The 22817-nt window shown below is 43.3% G+C and overlaps 1 protein-coding gene across 1 annotated transcript in view; it reads left to right on the top strand.

Moving 5' to 3' along the window:
• The window catches only part of CMIP (c-Maf inducing protein), a 123271-nt gene that overhangs the window by 50497 nt on the left and 49957 nt on the right, over window positions 1-22817 (top strand). The window contains exon 2 of the mRNA XM_052685880.1: window positions 15039-15164. Coding sequence (XP_052541840.1) covers window positions 15039-15164 — 126 coding nt within the window. The remainder of the gene's footprint in view (window positions 1-15038; window positions 15165-22817) is intronic.

The following is a 22817-nucleotide window of genomic DNA, read 5'->3' as shown; positions in this document are numbered from 1 at the left end:
AAAATTGAGATGAGAACTGGTAAATCAGAGCAGCAAGGGCAAAATGCTGCTTCTGAAGGTGATGGGTATCAGTTGTAAAAATCATGTTGTCCCTTGTGCTAAAAAAGAGAAGTAAAAGTCAGAATTCAGGAAAAAAAAGCTTTTATTTAACAAAATTAAAGCTACTGTTTAAGTGTTAGTTTTAAATGGGAAGCAAAGCATGAAACCACAGGCCATTTGTGTGTGTGCAGTGTTGCAAAAGACACAAAGGAGATTGCCAAGCACAGCAAACTTAAGTTGAAGAAGTGAGTGTTCAGAAAGACTGTCCAAAACAGTACAGTGAAATCTGACAAGTGTGCTGCATTTCTTTTCCTATTCTTTTTCAGCATATAGAGAGTGGATGTTAATCTCCCGTGTGTGTATTTAAGGTCACCATCTCAGGCTCCCAGCCCTGTGTACAGGCACATCCTGGTTTGAAGCAGCATCACTTACTGGAGTGTATTCAGAGCTGAGGCCCTGCCTGAGTGTTGCTGAAGTTTTGCTTGCTGGCTTGGAGCATTTGTTCATCTGCACAAAGTTCTGCAGTTACTTATCTTCTGACGTTGCAGGCGTCACGCTTCAAAGGCTTTCTTGAGTGCCAGGTAGAATGCTGGCACCTTTTTATTTCTAATGGGACCTAAAATAAAAGAGTGTTAGAGGTTCTGAGCTGGAAGGAGTAAGTTTTGTTCACATTGGACTACCACTGAAATGAGAAATCTCATTTGTTCTTTGAGAATAATTTATCAAGAAGTTCAGCGGAGCTGGAAAGGCAACTTGGTTTTCTGTTTTGCAGCGTTGAAATAATTAGCCAGTAATTGAAAAGGGAGCCTGATTGTGCAGACACATCATTGCTTTGTAGCATAATACAAACACACTGTTTTAACAGAAGAGGACTGGAAGAATAAGCAGGGGCTGTGTTCAGTTCTGCTCCTGTACGTCATACAGTGACTTTTCAGTTTCTGCAAATACGGGTGAGACCTTCGGTGCAGCATTGGATAGAGAGAGCACAAAGACCTGCTGTTGTGGTTGCCAGATCAGTGATTGGAGTTTTTTGGTGTTCTTGCCCTGCTCAGGAATTTAAGGCTTGTGTTTGAACAGCAGTTGGAGAGAGCTGTCCTAGATTACCTTCCTCTGCAAGTTTCTGATGAATTCCTGCCAGCATCTAGGAAAGCGTAATTTCTGATCAGTCCCACTGGATTTTCAATTTCACTCGTCTGTTTGCTGGTGATGCATGTTGCTAGGAAAGAAAAACAGCAGAGAGATTTTTTAATTTGATTCTTTATTTGATTCTTTTGGTTGGCTTGATTGTTTGTTTGTTGATCTCTTACCATTTCTGCTGGGGGGTGATGAACTCGTCTCTCAGTACTGTTTCATATAAATGTAGTGAAAGAAGAAACCTGTACCAACCGACAGGTTCAGTTGGCAGGGTTTCGTGTTTTGTGGGCTGCAGAGCCTTAATGAGAGCAGCTGAGTGACCTCTGCTGTGGCTACCATTAGCTTTGGGTCTCCAGGGCGTTGCACAGCACTAATTAATATTAAATACTACTAATAATCTGTGCCATTTCATAAAGTTTTTCAGTCAGGATGAGAACACAAGCGCGGAGGGAGGCTCGGGCCAGCAGGCTGTGTGCAGGCCTGGCCAGCTGAGCAGGTTGGGTCAGAAGGGCAGCTTTCCCACCTGGGTGTCTTTTCTGGACCGTGATCTCGCTGGGCTTGGCTGCTGGGCGGCAGGGTGAAACACAGGGACTGGGACATCCTGCAAAACCAGGGCACCCGATTGCAAGGCTAAGCAGCCGGTTCACTGTGTGCTGTGTTTCCCTGGGCGTGGTGGGATTGCTTGTGGGAACTGGGCAAACGAGGGCTCACTTTGTCGTACTGAATTCTCAGGTTTTGTGTGTGGCTTAAATGATGTTCCCAGAGCACTTTGGGGCCATCCAGGAGAAAAAGGAAGATGCAGGATTATGTGCTTCTTGTTTTCCATAATGCAGCTGCATGTGGCTGTACTGGATTTACTCCGCTCGTGTGTTTACGTAACTCAGAGGGATGTCTTGAAGCCTCTTCAGTTCTGTCTGCAGTCTGTACTCACGCTTCTCATGCTTCTCTTTGTGGAGGGCATTAGAACTGGTAACAGCTCAAGGCAAAAATGATGATCTTAGTAAGTCACACCTGGCGCCATGGAGACAACTCTTGGCCTTTCAGTCTGCGCCTTCTCGAAGATGTTCTTGCTTGAACTGCTGATTCCTGTGTCCCCTGATGACGTCGGTGTGTATTAATGACCACTGTAAATTGATTAAAATAGTTCATGAGACAGTTAAGATCCTGAGAAGGCCCAAACTGAGTATAATGGCTTAAGAACTGTTGATGGTGGGCAGGTGACTTGGATGGCAACTGGAGTCACCTCTGAGAGCAGTTGTGTGATGCAGATTGTTAGGGAGAAGTGAACTCCATAGAGCTTCAATTGTGGGACTGCTGCTTTTCTTTTCTTTTTTTCCCATAGACATCATCAAACGTGAACTGGATCAGAGTACTCAAAACTGTCAGTGCTGATGTCAGTGCTGTTAAGAGGTCCAACCAAGTCAAGGGTAGCACTCCTCCTGCGGCTAGTGGTGAAATGTATGATCCTTTTTTCAGTGTGTGTGCTTTAAACAGTTTTTGGCAGTAGCAACGTCATCTTCGGCTCTTCTCACTCATCACTGTAGAGGACTGACATGGCTGTTTATACTTTTGTGTCTCAGAAGGCTGATGGGCAGTTCTGGCAATGTGCCTTGTCAATAGCTGTGTGTGTGGTGGCGGTGCTTAGCGCTCCGGAGGCACAACGCAGTTGCCATTCCTCATCCTGTTGTGATTTTTTTTTTTCCTGCTCGGAAAACAGAATGAATGCAGCATGTAGTCAAAGACCCTAGCTTGTAACACCTGCCAGGAAACACTGTGATTGTCTGCTCTCAGGTCTTCAGAACCTCATCCAGTGAGTTTTGCATTGACTTGGAGCTGACAGTTAGCTTTTCTTTCTATTCAGGACAGTTTGAAGGAGCAGATGACAGGGCTGAATCTCAGCTCTGTACTCGTTTGACGAAGGTTGTTGCAACCACCGGTTGCTTGACTCAGAATGCGTCTGCAGGATCCAGGCTTCTAAACAAAGTGCACCAATAATTTGCCTAATGACTTATTCAGGCTATTGAAGGACAGAGTCAAGTCTCACTTCGTTGACATCAGTGAAGCCAAAGAAATAACCAATTTGGCTCTTCACAATGCAGTCTGTTGTTGAAAGTACATAGGCTGGTATTCATCCTCAGAGCAGAACTCTATGTGCAATGCTATTTAATATTGTGTGCGTATCCAGCTGTATATTTAGAGGCCTATAATACTTCTCGACTGACAACAATGCATTTAATCTAGCACGAGATTACTGCCAGGATTACACGGCAGGCTGTGTTTCGAGAAGTGCTGTTAGAATTCAGTGACATCTACAGTACATGTGCTGCCACTGAGGCATGACTGCTGCGCCGTGGGCTCTTGCAGAGGTCACAGCAGCAGACTGGAACATTGTGTTTCCAGCTCCCTGTAAGGACCTTCTGAATGAAGGATATGCTGGAAAGCATCTGAAAATATTGATGAAAATATTGATGATAATATTGATGAAAATATTGCTACAAATAAAAGCATACAGGGCTTGGTGACTAGGTATTGCTCCTTTGTAACCGGGCATGTAGAGACAGTGTGCTCAGAGAGATGAGATAAAAATGAAAATGGGAGACAGGACAAGAATTTCAGAGGTGTGGCATGTCTGGCACTGGTGGTTGTGGCTGTGCTCGTAATGCTGTGATATGCAAAAGATACGCTTCTAGGCAGTTACACCTCTGAAAATCTGATGCTCTCTTTCTCCATGCCTAATCCTTGCATCACGGGAGAGGCTCTGAACGTACAGTAAAGCCTTTGATCTGCTTTGAGAGAGGTATTGGCAGAAACTTTTTAGGACTGGCTGCAGAGCTGTTAGGATGTGGGTCACAGCAAAATGCTGTATTGATACCCTGGAGGAGAGTCTGAACTTTTTATTCTGCACAGAACAGAACCTGAGATTAACTGTCTGCCTTACATCTGGATCAGAAAAGTGGATTCCTCAGTTGTTCTCCATGTTTTTGAGTTGGGTTCAGTGATCCAAGATCTTGCAAAATGTTGCAGTATTTGGAAACATTGTGCTGCAGTGCTTATACTCCAGATATTGCATTTGATTTTGCTTTCTGCTTTATGCATTTCCAGTAAGAATTGCTTTGGGCTTTTTTTTTTTTTTCCCCAAGGAAACAAGAAAAGAGTTAGTTTTGGAATTCAAAGATATGTGTTTTTAGGATTAAATATGTTTCGGAACCAGGAAGAAACGAGCTCTTTCTCAGCATTATGAAGGCTAGAGAAAAAGGCAAAGTTTATCATGCAAGCTTTATGTTTTCCTGCTATTAATGATACTTCCTAAAATGCCTCGAGAAGTTCCAGTTGGAGCTTGCCAGTCACTGGAGCCTTTTTCAAAGGGTAACATGGGTGCTGTACCTTATTTTCAGATGCTTTATATTTAACCTGTTTATCTCTGAGGAAACAATTGATAAACAATCTCTATGTTAAGCATTCTTCTGTAAATGTCACCGGGGAAAGTGCAGGTAGGAAAATGAAGCTAATGCATTCTCAGTGCTCTACCCTTCCTACTAATTCTGCCCTGGTGTTTTTTCTGATAAGCCAGATTTTTCGCTATAGCTGGAAACAGAGCAGTGCTGTGACATTGTGTTAATGCTGCAGTAACGTGTAGCCAAAGCAATTAGAAGGAAGAAAGCTGATACCGACAGTAAGTTCACATATACTTTTTGTTCAGACATGTTTTGCTGGAGTTGAGTTTATCAAACAAAATGTTAAGAAAGTGAAAAGTGAGAAATAAGCCTGTGTGAGGCTCAGTGCAGGTGGCTGTGCCTCAGGGCCCATCTGTCGTGTCCTTGCTCCTTTGCTTAAGACAAAGCTGCTCTGGACTGGATGGGGCCCAACCTGCGGAGCGCGGATGTGCAGGACGTCCCTCTGTCACCGTTACGCTGCGTCTGCAGCGGCGATGATGCACAGTGATGTGGTGGCATTTGTGGATTTCAGTTACAGAGGAGAGGGCAGGAATGGTTGTCCTTGTTTCCGTTCCTGCTGTGGGTAGAGCTGATGCAAGCAGAAGTGGTCAAAAACCTTCAGTGTGTTCAGGTACAGAGTTCAAACATACCTCTAATTTGGAAGCTTTTGTATTCTGCTGAACCCAAAATGCCGTAGAGGAGAAACAAGTCATGTTTTCATCCAGGTTTGGGGCCCAAGCCATAACACTCAGTGGTAGCTGCAAGTCCATGGTGGTTTGGCTTCAGATTCACGAGTACATGCTAAAGCACTTTGGCAGTATTGGCTTTTTGAGAGCTTTCTGCTGGAAAATCTGCAGCTAGTTTAATTCTGGGCACACGGCTTGCTGAAAACAGTTCAGATTTTCTTGGTAGAGATTTCTTCGACTAATAATCATAACTCTTTGGTTGTTGAGGTCAAAGCTCAGAAGCAGTACACTTAACTTGCCCGTTCCTCCCTGGGTGGAAAACTCAATGTACAAAGTTATGGTTGCAATATTTAAGGATTTATAAAAATGAGCTATTTCCTTTGGAGACAACAGTTAAATTAATAAAGTAATCTTGACAGAGGGAAAGGAGATTGCTTCAGGAACGTGAACAGGAAAGCTGACTCGATGGCATATTTGAACTTGGAAAGCCAAAACGTGATTTCCAAGGGTGGGGGTGAGATCTGCAGCTGTTGAAAAGGTTAGAATTATTTTAAAGCAATTTCATTTATTTTATTTTATTTTTTTCTATTTAATGAAATGGGGAGGGGAGGTGTTGGGAGAAAATTAATCTATTGTAGTCTGCCAACCTGTTCTGCTGGGAGGGTATTTCTTTCATGGATTACCTAACACACCTAAGTGCTATTGTATAAGCCATCTCTATGTTGATGTATAGGGCACCACATAATGTTTCCCTTTTAAGTGGTAGCACTGTGGTCTGGGGATATAAGTAAAGCCAAGTAAATAGGGAGAGTAAATCAAGGAAGCTGAGTGACTTTTCCTGCAGCCTTACTACCCTTGTGTTGCATCTCACCTTCAAATGTGCAGCAGCAGCTGCTGTCTGGGCATGGAACTGTTTTTTCCAAACGTGCATCACCCAGAGAAGCAGTAGGGGAAAGCCTGCTGGTGTCCTGATTCAGCAGCTTGGAGCGTGTGATCCTCATTGCCTGCGTGTGAACCATCTATCAGGGAGTGCAGAGGAAGTGAGTGCATCTAGTTGAGGGCTGAAACATTTAGTTCAAAGAGAAATCATGTTGGAGGATTCAGGCAGCTTAGTCTTCCAAAAAACAATGTAAGATAGAATATGATGGATTAGTTTCTAGTAAACAAGGCTTCTCTGGAAGCATATCTCACTGGAGCTGTGGTCAGCACGGTCCCTGGGGGAGACTATTGGAGTTCCTTAGAATTCTCCTCTGGCCTTTAGAGAGCAGCCTGGATGAGCCAGTTTCACAGAAGATGATGGCAACGTTGCTCTGTGTTTTTCCTTTCCAAGTGTGTCTGCTGAGATGACCATAGCAGGTGCTCTCACTTCATTTTAGGCACTCTTACTTCATTATCTTAAGAAATAATGTGCCAGGCTAGTTAAGTATTGCATCGGAACAGAACAGTTACCTGTTGAGCATGCAGTTTCATACTGCTGCATCCTTCATGAGCACAGTGTTCTTAGGATTTTAGTAAAATATTTGGTTCATTTACTTATTTTTAAACAAAAGAGAAAGTATCACTTTAAATCCTCCAGTGTATCCTTCATACTCAAGGAGCTTATGGAGGTAATTTAGGTTCTGTGGTGCACTGCGTCCTCTCCATTACGTGTTTACCATTCAACTGACACTTTTCTCAAATATTTGCTCTGCTGTTTCACTGCAGTTGCCCTCTCCTTCTCCATTCCCTCACCATCTTTTTCCATGGAGGTATCGCACATATTTCAGTCACCCTGTATTTAAATAGCAGCACTCCCTCCCAGAGCAAACAGGCAGTCGTTAAAACAATGAGGAAGACCAACAGTGGAGGAGGCTATGGGTGAGGCCAGGAGTGTGCAAGCACGGTTTTGCAAGAGGCTTCCTTCTGAAGGAAAACTTTCCGTTAGTAGCAGGCTGTCAGTCTGTGCTGCTTGGTGAGACTGAACAAAAGGGAAATCAGTGCTGCAGAGAGCTGGGCATCACTTAAGCTTCTGGAGAGTTGTCTGAATTATTGCTCAAGGTGAGACATAAAGCAAAACAAAGGGACCTCCATGTTTTCTTACCTCCGCCTGGAGCAGAAAGAAGGAGGAGGAGCTGCTTGTCCTCAGGAGGTCCCTGCTTCTTTCTCTTGAACAGCAGAGAGCTTAGTGAGACTAAGAAGAGCACCTGGGGCTTTTTTGAAGGATCCTGTATGCGTCAATTCTCTTCTGTAATCCAGAGCAGACAGCTGTATGCATACTTCACTGGCAACTCCAGACCTGTGCATCCTTTCCCTGAGTGGAGAATCCGTTGTTGAGAATTAAGCAGCACACTTGGGTTACTGCAATCTCTGTCCTATGCCCAACCATCAGGCTGAGATTGGATGTGGTGTCCTGGGAGTGATGGGGCTAGAAGTGCATTAAAAATAAAGGAAAAGAAAGCATAAATTGAAATTATTTCAGCTTTTCAACTATTTGTGGTGTTTAATGGTTTTGTGTCTCTACAGATAAAAAGCATGAATGTGAAAAGTAGTGTTGGAGAATTCTTGTTCAAGCAGAAAACAAGAACTTAATATATGGCACATTTATACTTTGTTTAGTTTTGCAGTTGTTTAGTTTGTAAATAAAAATCAGTTAAGAAAGGAGCTGGGATGTGCACGATGAAGGCAACGTGAGCTGGCAGGATTGCACTCTGAGTCAAGTCCTACACTTCTAATGGGATGTGTGATACTGGGTTATCTTAGCTTCTCTGCCATTCAGTGTTTCATACGTGGAGCAACTTCCAGGTTAGTCTTTGTACTGACAGATAGTGGAGATGAATGCCTTGCTTCCCTTGCAGCTTCCCTAGGCCTTTTGAATTTTCAGCTAAAATTTTCCATGGGAGCTGCAGATCCTTGTGCAGCGGATGTGACCTTACTGATAACAGATGTGGTTTTCCTTCTTCACCTTCTGCTGACCTACTAGAGGTAATGAACAGCAGGCCCTTGGAGATCTGCAAGCCTACAGTGAAAACCACTGTGTGTGCAGGCACAGTGTGCAACACAAACATGCTGTGGTGCTGTTACCTACATCAGTGATTTCTGATTGTTGAGTCCAGTCGTGAAAAACTCAGCTGAGCAGAAGTTTTCCTTTTGCAGTACAGATCAATAAAGTTCCTTAACAGACTGACTATTTCCCAGGTGCCAACTTTGTATCTGAAATCAGCTGATAGTCTTGCATTTCTGGCTCTCAGGGCTGTCCCTGGTTCAAATAGTCATCAAAGGGTAACATTGTTTTAGCACAGATCACGCCTGCTTTGGTCCTTTCTCCTCTCTCTGGTTTGTCAGCTTTGTTGCATTTCATAGCATGCAACAAGGCTGATACATTGAGAGAGGATTGAAAATAGAGAGCGGCCTCCACTTGTGAACAGTTTGTGGATACAGTTTTGTTTTCTGTCACATCATAGTTGCTATGGTGACTTAGCAAAGATCTCCTTAGCAGTCACGGGATGCTTCATGTTCTGGGCAAAAGACAGAGTTTTGCCTGTATTCTCCAGTATTCTACTAACAGTTGTTCTGCAGAAGAATGCGTGCATATAGACCAATGCAGTAAGTCTGTACAACTCCCATTGCTTATTCCTGCTGCTGTAGAAAGGTGTGTACCTGCTGTGCTGTGCCTGTTCCTTCCTGAAGTAATTTCAAGGAAGGCAGAAAAACAACCTATCCATCTTGCCAAAATCATTGGGTATTTCTTCCAGAGGAGAGCAAAACTGCTGTAAGTGACATATGAAAGGGAACATGAAGCCTGATGGAGAAGGGTCCTCCTCACAAGTCGGTTGTGCAATTTAGGAGGAGGAGGAAGCATTTGGAGCTGATTCACATGGTTAGATTCAGGAAGTCTGAGCTGTGTTCCCACATCTCCCCGAATTCTCATGTCACCTAGGGCATGATCAAGAACATGATGCAGCTGCAGTCTTAACCGAGATTTTCTTCTAGGTCGATAGGTGGGGGATAATAATCCTTCTTTCAGTTTTTCTACGTGGGGGATAATAATTCATCTTTTCAATTTTTCTAAGTTTACTGGGAGGCTCAGATTTGCAGTTATTCATGCTTTGCTCTCCTCTGATGGTGGATACTGTGCAATTACAGAGTACTTCAGAAATACGGTCTGTGCAATGTAAGAGTGCATTCCTAGGTGATGAGCAATCTGTTTTTGTCACTGTGCCCTTCTGATCTGCAAAATGCTCTGCCCCCAGCACTGATATCAGCAAAGGCTGCAACAGATGCTCACAGAGCAGAGGTGTTCCACCTGGTGCCTATGGAAGCCATGCTGTGCCAATAGGTCGTGTTAACCAACTCTGTCCCCTTCCTGTCCTGGTGAGGTGCAGCTCACAGCAGTCCTCGTCCCTGTTAGCAGCAGGTTGGAATAGGAGACAAAGCTTGTTGGACTCCAGTAGCATTTCTGCTGAGCATCCGGTATTGCTGTGAATCCCAGTCCCTTTGACATGTGGGGCTTGTAAAAAAAAAACTACAACAAACCATTGATCTTTTGAGGACTCTCAGATACAGCCCTCTTGATGATGGGCATCTTCAGAAAGTCTGGAAGATATAGGTTTTGTTTTAATCCCAGAAATTCAAATAGTTCTGTTGGTAAAATGACTGAATATGTTTAAATGCTTCTTCAGCTGGTTTTGACAGTGGAAGAGAAGTATCTCTATTAAAAAAAAAAAATCCATATGCATTTCAAGGAGTATAATTAATGCTTTTTTCCTGCTTATTTGACTTGCTTGTCACGATACATACCCCATCACATGACCTTACTTTCTCATCTTCTTAATGACGAGCCTCCGTTCTGTTCTTTAAACATATTTCAGACCTGAATTACTTTGTAGTTCTCTCTGCCAATGCCTCATGCATGGATTTCTCAGATGCTGGCAACTGCATGTCTTAGCGTGGAGAGCAGTTCTTTCCCACCAACCCTTCAATGAATGGTTTTGTCTTGTCCATTTCCTGTACCTCCACAGAATTAATCAGCCCACTACAGTTCACTTTTTTTTTCCTGCACAGCCTGGGATAATCTGCTTCTTCCTGGCAGCGGTTACATTTTTATCAGTTTTGTAAGGTTAATTAATGTAGCAGCCTTCAGTCCCAGTCCTCTTAAATATGTAGTGGAAGAAGCTGCAAAAAGCTAGCTGCAAAAAACAAGCTGCAAAGCCTGACTTGGTTGAATTGCTGTTGAAGTTCTGAGTTGCATTCCCAGCTTGAGGTTTTCCTCCAATGTGTTCCTACTCACCATGCACAGGACGAGTGAGGTCTTTTCCTATTGTGAAACATGTGAGACCTCCAACTCAGCAGCAGGACGGGAGGCTGATGGTGACGATGAGCAGGCCAGGGGCTGGGAGGCATTCAGATGTGGGAATATTGCTCCAAGGGAGCTCAGAAATTCCTTTCTGCAGCTCTGGGACGGAGCTGGATGTCTCACCACTGTTAGTCTTTCTGTCTGTCTTCTTATCAGATTAATCTCCATGAGATTAACATTGACTTTAAACTCTTTCAAGTCATTATGACAAGTGTACACGGCAGTAAATTCTTCCATATCAAGAGTGAAACAAATTGCCCTGCGCTGCGTATTATGGTGCAGTACTGCTAATTGCTTAACTTGATAAATGCCTTCTGATAGGTTATATAGTTAATGAATAAAGATGTTAATTGCTCTTATCAGAAACAGCTACATTTGCAGGGGCGTTCTCTGGAGCCATGGATGTCTCCTAGGAGAGATTTATTTCAAATCGTCCATTGTGTTCAGCAGTTTCAGAGTCCAGGCTGAATAGTCTCCACCCCCATCAAAGTTTCGAAAGCAATCAACTCTTCCTACACATTATTCAGCAAGGCTAAGTCTTAGTTGGGTATAGGTATGGCAAACTTACTGCAAGTACAGCATGCTCGTGTTCCCACTGTACAGCAGCATGTTAAGCCTGTTGAGAGCAGCCAAGGGAGAGCTAAGCACCTGAGAGTGGAAGAACAAGGGCCTGGAACATCCCTATTTCCTCCCATCAGCTGGAGTGCTTAATTGGAAAAATCATTCTTTATTGTTGTTGTGTTGGTGGAAGCTGTCAGTCCAAATATACTTTAATGCAAATAACCATCTATAGTTGTAGAATTCATATTTTCTAGATGCTCTTTTTGGAAAATATGTAGCTGAAGGTTTAGTACACGATTATATGAGTAAGTGCCTAAAAACATCATATTAACAATGGACGTCATGTTTATTCTTTCCCTTTTAGAATTTCCCATGGAAACAAGTGGGCAGATTTTTGCATTATTGAGTAGTCTGCTGCTGCTGACTTTTCCCAGAAATGCTGAGAGAAAGCTACCCTTACACGTGAGCCTGAATGTTCTTCCAATTTTGGGAGCACTGATTCCCCCAAGATTTGATTTATAGTGGGTTTTGGTGCGTGGCTATTCTGGAACCAAGTTGTTTCAAAGCTGTGTGATTAATAAATCTTTGCAGAACTAAAAAAAAAAAAAAAAAAAAAAAAAAAAAAAGAAGAAGAAGCAAAGTTCTCACTGAGTTTAAAACATACCTGATTTCCCAATGGAAAAAGTTGCGTGTTTCGTTAAGAGGCTGAAGGCTAACGTGAAGGGAAAAATGATTCCATGTCTTTGGGTTTTTGTTTGTCATAATAAATTTCTTTCTCATTTATGAGTCTCTTAGAATTCTTCAGGACTTGTTCAGCAGCAGGTAGTTAGCCAGAAGTTAGAGCTGTAAATGGAAATCTGGAAATTGACACGTGCAGGTTCTCTGGACAGAGTTTTCTAAGTCAGGCTTAATTCTGTAGAGTGAAGGAGAAGGGTGCATTATCTTGCTTCCTTTGACAGATTTCAGGCTTTGCCAAGAAACATAAATTCCCTCTTCAAAAAATGACAGCTATAAAAATAAGAATTATTATTTTCTTAAATAAAAACGTTTTCAACTCAACTTGATTTATTGCTCCTTAAAGGTGCTGTGGTTTTGGAATGTGAAGTGTCTCACACTGCTCATCAGTGGTGCAATATTCTGTTCCCCTATGTTATGTTAATGTGCACGTTTCTCTTTCATGTTACAAATCAGATCGAACCAGCTAAAAAGTATTCTGGTAAATGTCTGAAATGTATTTTCAAATGTCTGAATCCACATTTTTGGTCTTCTGTGTTATGGTTTGGGTTTTCCATGGAGTGAGCTTTGGGTGGAGATGCAGCTCCTTGAGTTCATGCCAGTGAGACCTGCTGGCAGATGGGGAGGTTGAGGACTTGTGCTGCATCTTCGTCAACTGCGGTGATTCAGTGATTGACATGCACATACCTGAGCAGCAAAATTGCCTGTGTTTTAAGATGAACCGATGACTCAGTCTGCAGTTTTACCTCAGGCCATTTCCTGATAAATGGCTGAACTGTGCTCTGTCTTGTGAAAGCACAAGGAGCACCCCTCTGTCCTCGCTTCTGTGAGTGCCCAAGGCTCTGGGAGGGGACACTGGTGTGGGGCTGACCTTTGGCCTCTGCACTCAGCATCTCCTCGAGCTTCTGGGTCTCCTCATGCTCCGGGGCAGCTTTTGAGTATAGGACAGCAAACAGTTGAAGTAAGGCTTTGTGTGAGGTGTAGCTGGACGCAGAGGATGGAGATCATATCATGGAGTCATCTAGGTAGACACCTCCAAGGTCATCCAGTCCAACCATCCACCTACCACCAATGTTTCCCACTAAAGCACGTCCTTCTGTACAACATCTAAATGCTTCTTGAACACGTGTTATACGAAGGACTCCATTGGCTCCTTTCTCTGGATTGAAGCACCGTGTCATCTGTATAGTACCTGTTCAACAGCTCAAATTCTGTGAGAATTCAAGTCTTCTTCAAAGTTAATGGAGTGTATTAAGGGCAGTCAGCACCTTTGTGAGAGAGAAATTTAAATTGCCTTGATTCATCTCATTTTATGTTTGCATCGTTCGATCTGGGATTTCTCCCTTCTCCAGTCTTTCAGGGCATGTTTTTGATATCTTTGCCTCCTGAGTATACTAGATTTTCAGCTGGCTGTTTTCATATTTTTCCCTGAGTGTTGTAATGCTGATTACCAAAGGATCTTGGGCCTTTGGCTTCCTGTGAGAACAAGATAATTACTCTCCAGTAGGCAACGCGTGACGTACAGTATCAGCATTAAGCCACTGGGATTCCAGTTACTAGTGTAGAACAATATTGCGGTAACGAATAAGCAGAAGTTTATCATACTTCCTGCATAACAAGGTTTTTGTTAAAGAGACAGTGAAAATTGTTTTCAGTGAGGGCTAAAGCAAAATGAGTCCTCCTGTAGCAAGCGTTGTTTAAAATGATATTGAAGTTCAGTTTGTAGGCTTGCTGACTGACTTTGTTGCAGCAAAGTTCTGTGGTGGGGTCACCAGGTATGTTTTGAACAGTGCAGTTCATGGCCTTATGACCATGTATGAAGAGAACTTAAAAGTCATTTCCAGCTGTACCACCCACATAACTTACAGAAGAAAGCCATGCCAACAAAATGTAGGGACCTTCCAAATGCAGCTTGCTAATTTCACACTCGCCCCCAGAATCTCGTGTTGTGATGCTCAGAGTTGGTCCCATTTGCCCCCAAGCATGATGTGTTTTTTCTTTTGGTTTCTTATTTTGAGACCATCAATTAAAAAGAATCTGTATATTGGGCACAGTGGGAGTAAGTTTATGAAGTTTCAGTTAGATGTAAGCCAGCAATAATAAGAACATAATTCATAAGCGTAATCAGCTCCATTCACTTGCAAGATGTGGCCATCACAAGGGCTTATCCACGTGGGGGGATTAATCAGCATTCCTGCAGAAGAGCAGTTAACTCTGCCATAGCAGCATTGATCAGTTTGCTTACAGTGTAGTGCAGTGAAATGGATGTTGTCTTTGAGGGCATCTGTTAAAACAACACAAAGTGCAGTGTGTATGTGTACCCAGCACGTACACACCTATAGCTCTGTGTATTTACTCATGTGTGGGATATAACTTTATGTGAGCTTGTGTATATACATTATTTCAGCTTATCTCTACTTCAGATATAATTGTACTTCTGCAATGCTGAAGAGCTATCAGGATGCTAATAAGGAGTTTCCTTATTTCCTTGCTGCTATCAATGTATGTTGCACATGTGACTGCAGTGTGTGCTTATGTATGCTTTAATTGTGACTTTTGCTTGAAATTGGGTGTCAGCGGTATCTGCAGTTTGAAACTGGTACTTGCATATGAGCGAAGATGAGTGGGTTGGGTGCTCTGCTTTTGATTGTGTTTTTATGAGATGAGGGCAGCCAGGGAGAACGAGGATGTTTGGAATAAAACCACCTAAACACTGAATACTGCCATCTGTGTGATCAAGATTGCTTCTTACATTGCTTCTTACGTTGAGTGCATGAGTGTGGCCAGACACCTTCACAGCTCAAGTTGGTGGTTTGAGACCCAAGTGAAATTTAGTTAGACGTTTTAGTATTCCATGCTTTTGAGTCTGATCTGTTTGGTTTTTGTTTGTTTATTTATTTTTGTGGGTAATCTTACTTGAACAAGTTGGATGAAGTTGATTAGGCAGATCTCTCTGCTGAATGGCCAGTGTAGGTATTTTATTTCACAGTTTTACAATGTATTGCAGCTATTTTCATCATCAAAAATAACTTTGATGGTGCTGTTTATACTTTGAAATTGTGGATCTTCTGATGATAAAGTAAAACTTTTTTTCCCCTTTCCTTTGTTTCCTTGCAGCCAACTGGGTACATGGAAAACTCCATTTCCTACAGTGCTATTGAAGATGTTCAACTGCTGTCCTGGGAGAATGCCCCTAAGTACTGTTTACAGCTCACGATCCCGGGGGGTACTGTCTTACTTCAGGTACAGTAAACACAGAAGTAAATTCTCTTTCTTTAACTATGAATCTCCTTGATTTTTTATTTGCTGTTTGTGAAATCTAGTCCTAATTACCTGGGCTCAGAAAAGGCAGAGAACTCTGTGCTGTGAAGTTCTCTTTCTGCCACAAATCAGCTCAGTGATCGCTCTGGAATGGTCCATGTTGGTTGACAGTCAGAGTGAGATCTGTGGGGCACGATTTAATCTTCTTGTTCATCATACGGATCAGAGTAGTGCTTTATGAAAAGGAACACTAATTTGAACTTGGAACAATCAAAAGTCAAGAAAGATCAGCTTGTATAGGAAACCTATATCTGGCAGTGGAACAGACACCACGTATCCTTTTTTAAAGATATTTGATCTTCACTGAAAGATTTCAGATGAGGCTGTGTATTGCAGCCTGCAGCTTCCTCGTGAAAGGGAGCAGAGAGGCGAGTGCTGATCTCTGCTCTCTGATGACAGTGATTGAGCCCAAGCAAACAGTGTGGAGCTGCTCAGGAGAGGGTCAGGTTGAATATCGGAAAAAGGTTCTTCACCAGGGAGTGCTCAAGCACTGGAGCAGCCTTCCCAGGGCAGTGGGCATAGCACCGACCTGCTGGGGTTCAAAATGTATCTGGACACTGTTCTCAGATATATAGCTTGAGTTTTGGTTTGTTCTGTGTGGAGCCAGGAGCTGGACTCAATGATCCTTATGGGTCCCTTCCAACTTCATCTGCTTTGTGATTCTATGATTTGCATGGGACACTGCATTTTTGTTATTCCAGGTTTCTTCATCCATTGGTGAGGCTATACAGGGCTCCTTAGGTCACTCCATGTTCTAGTGATAGAAGAGCATTCCACAGCTCTGACCTTTGGAATTACTTCAGATTAAGAAAAGTGACTGAACACCCAGCTGGTTGATCCCCCCAAAATTACAAACAGCCATAACTTGAAAAAGACTGAAGTGACTCCAGCTTAGCTCAGAGAGTGTTCTCAGCATTGTTGCAAAGACAAATTGTTCTGTTTCCCTTTGTTTTTTTAGATGAATATACAGTCACAATTGTGTATATGCACTTTATGTGGCTAGGATGGTAAACAGACTGTGGAGTGATTTCTGCAGAAATGGTGTAGAAAGATTAATTTAAACTGTGGGAAATCAATACGAGTAAGACTTGTAGTGCTAAGATGACTCCAGCTCTCCTCTGCCTTTGTTTTGGATGGCTGGTGGGCCCATTCATACACAGAGCTGTTTCCCAGTAGCTCAAGGGAGCACAGAGCTTGACCTCAGCCCTCCAGGGGGGATTGGGATTGTTTTGGAGTGTCATAAAAATATCATCAGGTTGTGATGACTTTCAACATGGCAAACATGTGGTCACTCAGAAATGGTTACATGTGTATGTTGAAACATCCATGGCCACATCCTTTGTGGAGGATGTTTCTGGAGCTCCTTTACCTTACTGGTGTAATCATAGAATCGTTTGAGTTGGAAGAGACCTTTAAAGGCCATCTAGTCCGACTGCCCTGCAGTGAGCAGGGACATCTGCATCTCTGTCAGATTGCTCAGAGCCCCATCCAGGATGACTTTGAATGCCTCCAGGGATGGGGCACCCATTGCCTCTCTGGGCAACCTGTGCCAGTGCCCCACCGCCCTTATTGTAAGAAACTTTTTCCTTTTGTCCCATCTAAATCTCCCCACTTTTAGTTGGAAGCCATTTTCCTTGTCCTGTCAGAACAGATCCTGCTAAAGAATCTGTCTCCTTTCTTACAGCCCCACTATAATCCTGGGGTTCTACTGTCCTGTGAACGTGGGATACAGAGCTTCCCCTAGTGCAGCTCTAGTGGGTTCAGGATCACCTAAGGATGTCTAATCCTGTAGGCTCTCCTGGTGCCAGGGTAGCATTTGCACAGACGCGTGTCCCGTTGCATACAGCGCATGCACACGTGCCTCTGCTTGATGCCCAGCAAACATTGCTGTGGCTCAGAATGAATTGCTGATCTGAGGCGTTTCCAGGGAGTGTATGGAGCCTGAATTTCAGGCAGGCTGCTGCAAGTCCACCTAAGTTCTGATTGTGTGGTAGGAAAAGCCTCTATAGTGTGTGACAGTGGGGAAGGCAGGCAAACAAACCATGGTTTCCCAACAGCTAGATTAGGGTCCTCATTATTGATAAAATCTTCCTTGCTTAATTCATCAATTGAATAAATTGGAGAGAAACTCATTTGTCAAGGTGGACAATTTTGATTTTTTTGTGAGATAATTCTGATTCTTCTATAAATTTGCTTACTAATGCTGGCATTTGTTTGTATCCATTTCAACAGCTGGAATGGTTAAATTTGCCTTTCAAAATTCTGTCTTTATTGCATAGCTTATGGTGGCTGCCTTTACTGGCCTGCTTAATAGGAAAGAAGATAAAATGTGAACCCACAGCTCCCTGCTGAGTTTAAAGGCAGTGTGTTAGGGCATACAGAATTGGATCTGGAGTGGCCTGCCATGTATTTCTTCAAAATAAACAAACTCCACAAATAATTATGTTCTTTTAAGAATGAATTAACTTTCTTCAAATAGATTGATGCCTTTATGTAACCTCCTAGGAACTGATACAGAAATGCAGTCAGCTCTTCTTCAGTTAGGTTTTTTGTGGACTGTCCGTGCAGAATGGATCAGTTACTGTATGACTCTGTGGGAATTTCAACAGAACTGAAAACACAAGCTTTGAAAATGTTTTCAGTATTATTATTTAATTCCCAGCAGTGTCTGGTCATCAAACATGACCAGATCAGAGGGAATGTCAAGATAGATTTCTCATATACGGCTATAATGTGTATTCACAAATCTAAAACATTATTGAAAATGATACAGTGTACTTAAGAAATCAAAATACAAGAGTGGATTTCTCTAGTAGTTACGTTCAGCAGACGTACTCTGGTATATGTGACACTCCTGAGTATCCAAAAGAACTGTTCAGTGAGGCGCTGAGAAATTGAGATGCTGAGAAATTAGCTCTTGCATGCTCCAGTTATTTTCAGATTTCCGAGACGCTTCGATATATTTATGGGAAGTTGGGACTTCAGATCTTTTATAAAATCATTCAGCCCTGCTTGTCTGAGCAGCAGCACTCTGATGTAACGTCAGGCACCGCTGTCAGGAAGTGTCTGATGGTGGAACAAGTCAGACAGGTCCAAGTGTGTTCCCAAGGTTTCTTCTGAAGTGCACTTGTGAAATCTGTTTGCTGCTTTTGTTTTTGTTTCCCCTCAAAGACTTGATCTAAATAAGATTTATGTGTAAGAAAATGTTTAAATGAATTCTTTTGACTTCTACTCCGTGATTTATTGCATGTTGCTGATTAATTTTAGTTCTGTGTTATGTCTTTGTTTGTGCTATGTTTCATGAACTCGTTAATACCACAGGATACTACTGAGATAATTCGACATAAAGTGAAGCACATCAATAGTTACGAATCACAGGTTTACCAGATTAAGGAGAAGTCTAGAATTTTATCTTCTGTTTTACTGGTTTGAAGCAGAAGCAAACTTCAGGTAGCTGGAAATTCCCTCAGAGTGGAAATTCATTCCCAGCAGTTCTTGTGGGAGGCTGTCAGTGTGTGGCATTGGGACATCCTCTGTGTGTGTCTGCGGTAGGCATGAGAAATGCCACCAGAGAGACTTGAGTCCGTGTTGGAGCTCTCATTCCTCTATCTGCTATCACCAAGGCCTATTTCTGGCTTATTACTGCACAGCAATGAGTCAGAGAAGGAAGAGTGCCATTACCTTTCCTTACATCATCCCAATGTCCTCCCCAAGCAGTACTGACCCATCCCAACCCACCTGAACACGTGAGATCTGACAAGTAGTGCCGGAGGTGATGCAGCTCTTGGGAAATCAGATCGTGATAATGGGACGCATCTACCTGGGTTTCAGGGGAGGATTTGGTTCTCAGGCAGCACATGGCTTCATCTGGGCTGGGCTGGTGTTGGAATGTCAGCATGGTGGGTGTGCTTTCTGCTTGGGTTTGCCTGAGCATCCATGTATGCCATGGGTTGGCAACAGCACTGGGGAGCTCGGCCCATCCATTGTGTGTGCTGGGACTGCAGGGACAAGCAGGGATGGTCAGAGACAACTTCTTCACCAGTGTGTCATGCTCTCCTTCCTCTGGCCAGCTGGTTTTGGTCCCTGGTTCTCCCAACATGAAGCTGTCAGCTCTCGTGGGCTTTTTCTTTGCTTTTCTGCAAAGAAGATAGCAGGTGTGACAGGGCTGGAGCTGGCTTGTCGCACACAAGCTTTTTAGAATAGGAAATAAGAGCTAAATAACTGTGAGCTCTTCAGTATCAGTAATAGACTGTCCTCTTCGTGCTGTTTTCTTGCTTTCTGTTTGTAAGGCACGATGTGCTTTGTGGTGCTGCGTGAATGCTAATGAAAGCGATGCTGCTATTGATAGTGGAATAGCTGCAGCAACCTATTGAAAGTGACTGAGAGGGGGAGAAGCTTATAATTTTACAAGCTGTTTAGCAGCAAATGTAGGAAGAGTCTCAGAAAAGAGGCTTTGGTATTTTGGCTATGATGGTGCTCTCCCATAGTGTCATCTCTTTTTGGATGGGTTGTGAATGCTGTGGACCTTCTGCCTCCATCCCTCTGCTCGTGGTGTATTTATGTCTTGGGGTGGTCAGAAGGAAGGGCAGGCAGGGCAGGAAACCCCGATGGGCACAGCAGCCGCATGCTCAGCTCAGCCCTGTGTTAGCCAGAGAGTCCCCATGGTAAATATTTTCACTGGAATTTTTGATAATGTTATGTTTCAGTCTCCTTGGAGGCCCCTGTCTCTGTTTAGATGTGATGAGGAAAGCATGACAAAAACTCATCCTGTGATGACATAAAACCATGAAGCCAGGACATCCTGCTGACCAGAGAGCAAGCGAGGGGGAGAAACAGAAATACAGAGTAAACCCAGGGAGAATGAAAAACAGAATCTGGATCCTCAAACCCTGCTTATTGCCACATCTCTTCAGATGGCAGAATCCCATGGACTGTGTGTGAAGGGTGCTGTTGTAAGGAGAAACATGGGAACTTTCTGCTATGTGGACAAGCCTGTTCTTGCATTCTGAGTAACACACATGCCTGTAATGAATGATGCTGTTGTACTGACTTACTGTTAGAGAGGCTTGGTAGCATGGCACTTGTAGTATGATGGATGGGATGTTTTCTGCTGTTGCTGGCTGCTGCAGGCACGTTATCTCAGCAGAGCTGTGAATATCTATATTGGCTGTAGGTCTTCACCATCGTTCCTCAAGTGCTTGCTTTCTTGCACAGGTTCAGATGCTCTGTTTCTCAGCAGTGCACAAGTTCCTGCTTTGTCTGTTTTCACTTGGGTGGAAGTTGCTGCAGGGACTTTAGTACTGGCATGCAAAAAGAGTTGGATTTCTTAGGAAAAAAATCTCTACTTTCTAGAAGTTCAATGCTTTTTAATGACAAAGTGCATTCTTACTCACTGGCTAAGAAGTGAGGTGCTTTTGGTGCAGAAAAAAATACTTCCCCTTTTGAACAGAGGTGCACGCTTGTTTATGTTACCAAAGCTCAGTATATGCAGGTATTTAATCTCCTGTGCAGCTTTCCTTCTGTGAGCAATCTTTTCTAAACTGTTGAAATGAATGCTGTGAATGATGCTGGCACTGCAGCTGGTCCCCAGTGCATTTTCCTCTCTATCTGAGCGTTTGCACCTCAACGATTGGAACATAAAACCCTTCAGGACTCAGTTCCAGGATGAACTCATCTTTGAAAACAAAAAACAAGAAACCCCACCATACAGAAGTACCGCTTACAGCAGGCTTTCTTCAAGCAGCTGTTCTTGCTGCTCATTGGGATCACAGGTAGACAAAGGAGCTACGTGTAGTTTCAATCTTCTTGCATGTTCTACAGATTTTACTGCCTAATTTTCCCGTTTTGTAAAGTTCTTCCCTATGAGAGAACAGTGGAGGGCCTTAACTATGCAGACAGCTCCAAACTATGGGGCACCCACCAGCCTGCTAAAGCCATTGAATTTGGGATCAAAATTTGGAGCAGAACTGGGTTCTACAACACACATGGTATCCAAAGTGTCATTTTATGTAGATAGATAGGAATGAAGTACACTGTATAGTTTGGAGCTCACTGTCTTCAACCTCAGAAAAGTACAGTAACCTGGGACCCCTGGGTGAGTGTGGTATGTGCCGTGGTGGCCAGTGAGCATCCAAAATTCTTCCAGTAAAAAAGAAATATTTCTGAATGCTCCCTTTGTTGGTGCAAACCTGGAGAAGAGGGAGGGATGTGGGATGCTGTGCTGGTTCGTGTTGTTGGCTGAGCCCTGCTGAGGTCAGGTACTCCCTGCAGCCAGCTGTGGTTTTGTGGCTGGCCGGGCGGAAGGCTGTGCAGCAGGATTAGTGCTCATGGGGGGAGCTGATGCCAGGCTGCTCCATCCTGATAATGCTGCTGAGGTTAAAGGAGCTCTGCCTATCTGTGCTGAACACTGTTGAAAGAGCTGCTGAAGGAACCACTGGTGTTCTAGGTTCCTCTTACTGTTGACTCCCGATCGCTAATAGAAGAGGGAATTCCCTAAAGGTTTGGTTTTTTGTGTTTGCTTTGTCTTCTTTGTTTTCCTTGGAAGTGATCTTGAAAAGATGCTCGAACTCTGGCAGGTTCTAGTTTGAGAGCTGTTTGTGTTGTAACATGTATCCAGATGCAAACTTCCTTGCAAACTATCACTTTCCAATAGCCAGTGTGTAGTCTACCTGTTGATGATGCATTGTTACTTTCCTAATTTTCCTTTTTAAATGCTATTTGAAGGCCACTGCTTTCAAGTTTCAACTCTTTTCCAGTTTGTTTTGTGGTCTTTCACATTGTGTTTCCTTTGTTTGCTCTGTATTTGCATTCCACTGTTGTCTCTGACTGATGCTGTTGTTCTCTGTAACAGTTTCTGTCATCCAATTTAAGGCTCCAGTTGGTTGCAAAATCTATCTGTATATATCTACAAATTCTATTTATTTATGGCATTCTTACAATCTGCAGATAATGACATCCCCAAAAAAGGAGGGTAACTACCAGTTCTCAGCAGTTCCCATCATAGGGCTCTAGCATTTGCTCTTTCTTTAGGCTCAAATGACTGTTAACTCAAGACATGTAATGGTCAGAGCAGGGATTAAGGCAGGGTGGCATTTTGCTTGATTAAGAGAAGCACTGCTGGAATACGAGGGTTGGTGTAGGAGTGGGGTCCAAGAAGCACTTTGGGGGATGTTGTTTCTTGGCTTTGCACGGGCCAAAAAGACAAGAATTTCTTTCAGAACAGAACATTTCTGACTTCCTAGAGGAGAGTGGCTTAGTCTGGTGGCAGGAGGAAGTCACTGGCAGTCAATTGCCCAATGGCTTGTGGGCTTCTGGCCTCACTTGGATTACTGTGCTTAAAAATACGAATATATACCCTGACAAAGCTGTTAATGGACTTGTAGTTCCGGACAGAGCACTACAAATACCAGCTGTTGCAGTTCTTGAGAGTCTTACTGGCAGTGACGATGGTTCCAGCTGACAGTCTGTACTTCAGCTGTGGCCACTTCTGTTCCTCCTCTTCTCCCTGCAGGCTGACAGGTTTTTCCCATGGGTAACGATACACGAAACTCAAACTAGCATCGTCATGAGCACTCA

Source organism: Tympanuchus pallidicinctus, unplaced genomic scaffold (assembly GCF_026119805.1).
Source record: "Tympanuchus pallidicinctus isolate F22 unplaced genomic scaffold, pur_lepc_1.0 scaffold22, whole genome shotgun sequence".
NCBI lineage: Eukaryota > Metazoa > Chordata > Aves > Galliformes > Phasianidae > Tympanuchus > Tympanuchus pallidicinctus.
This window is presented reverse-complemented; position numbering and strand designations above follow the sequence as displayed.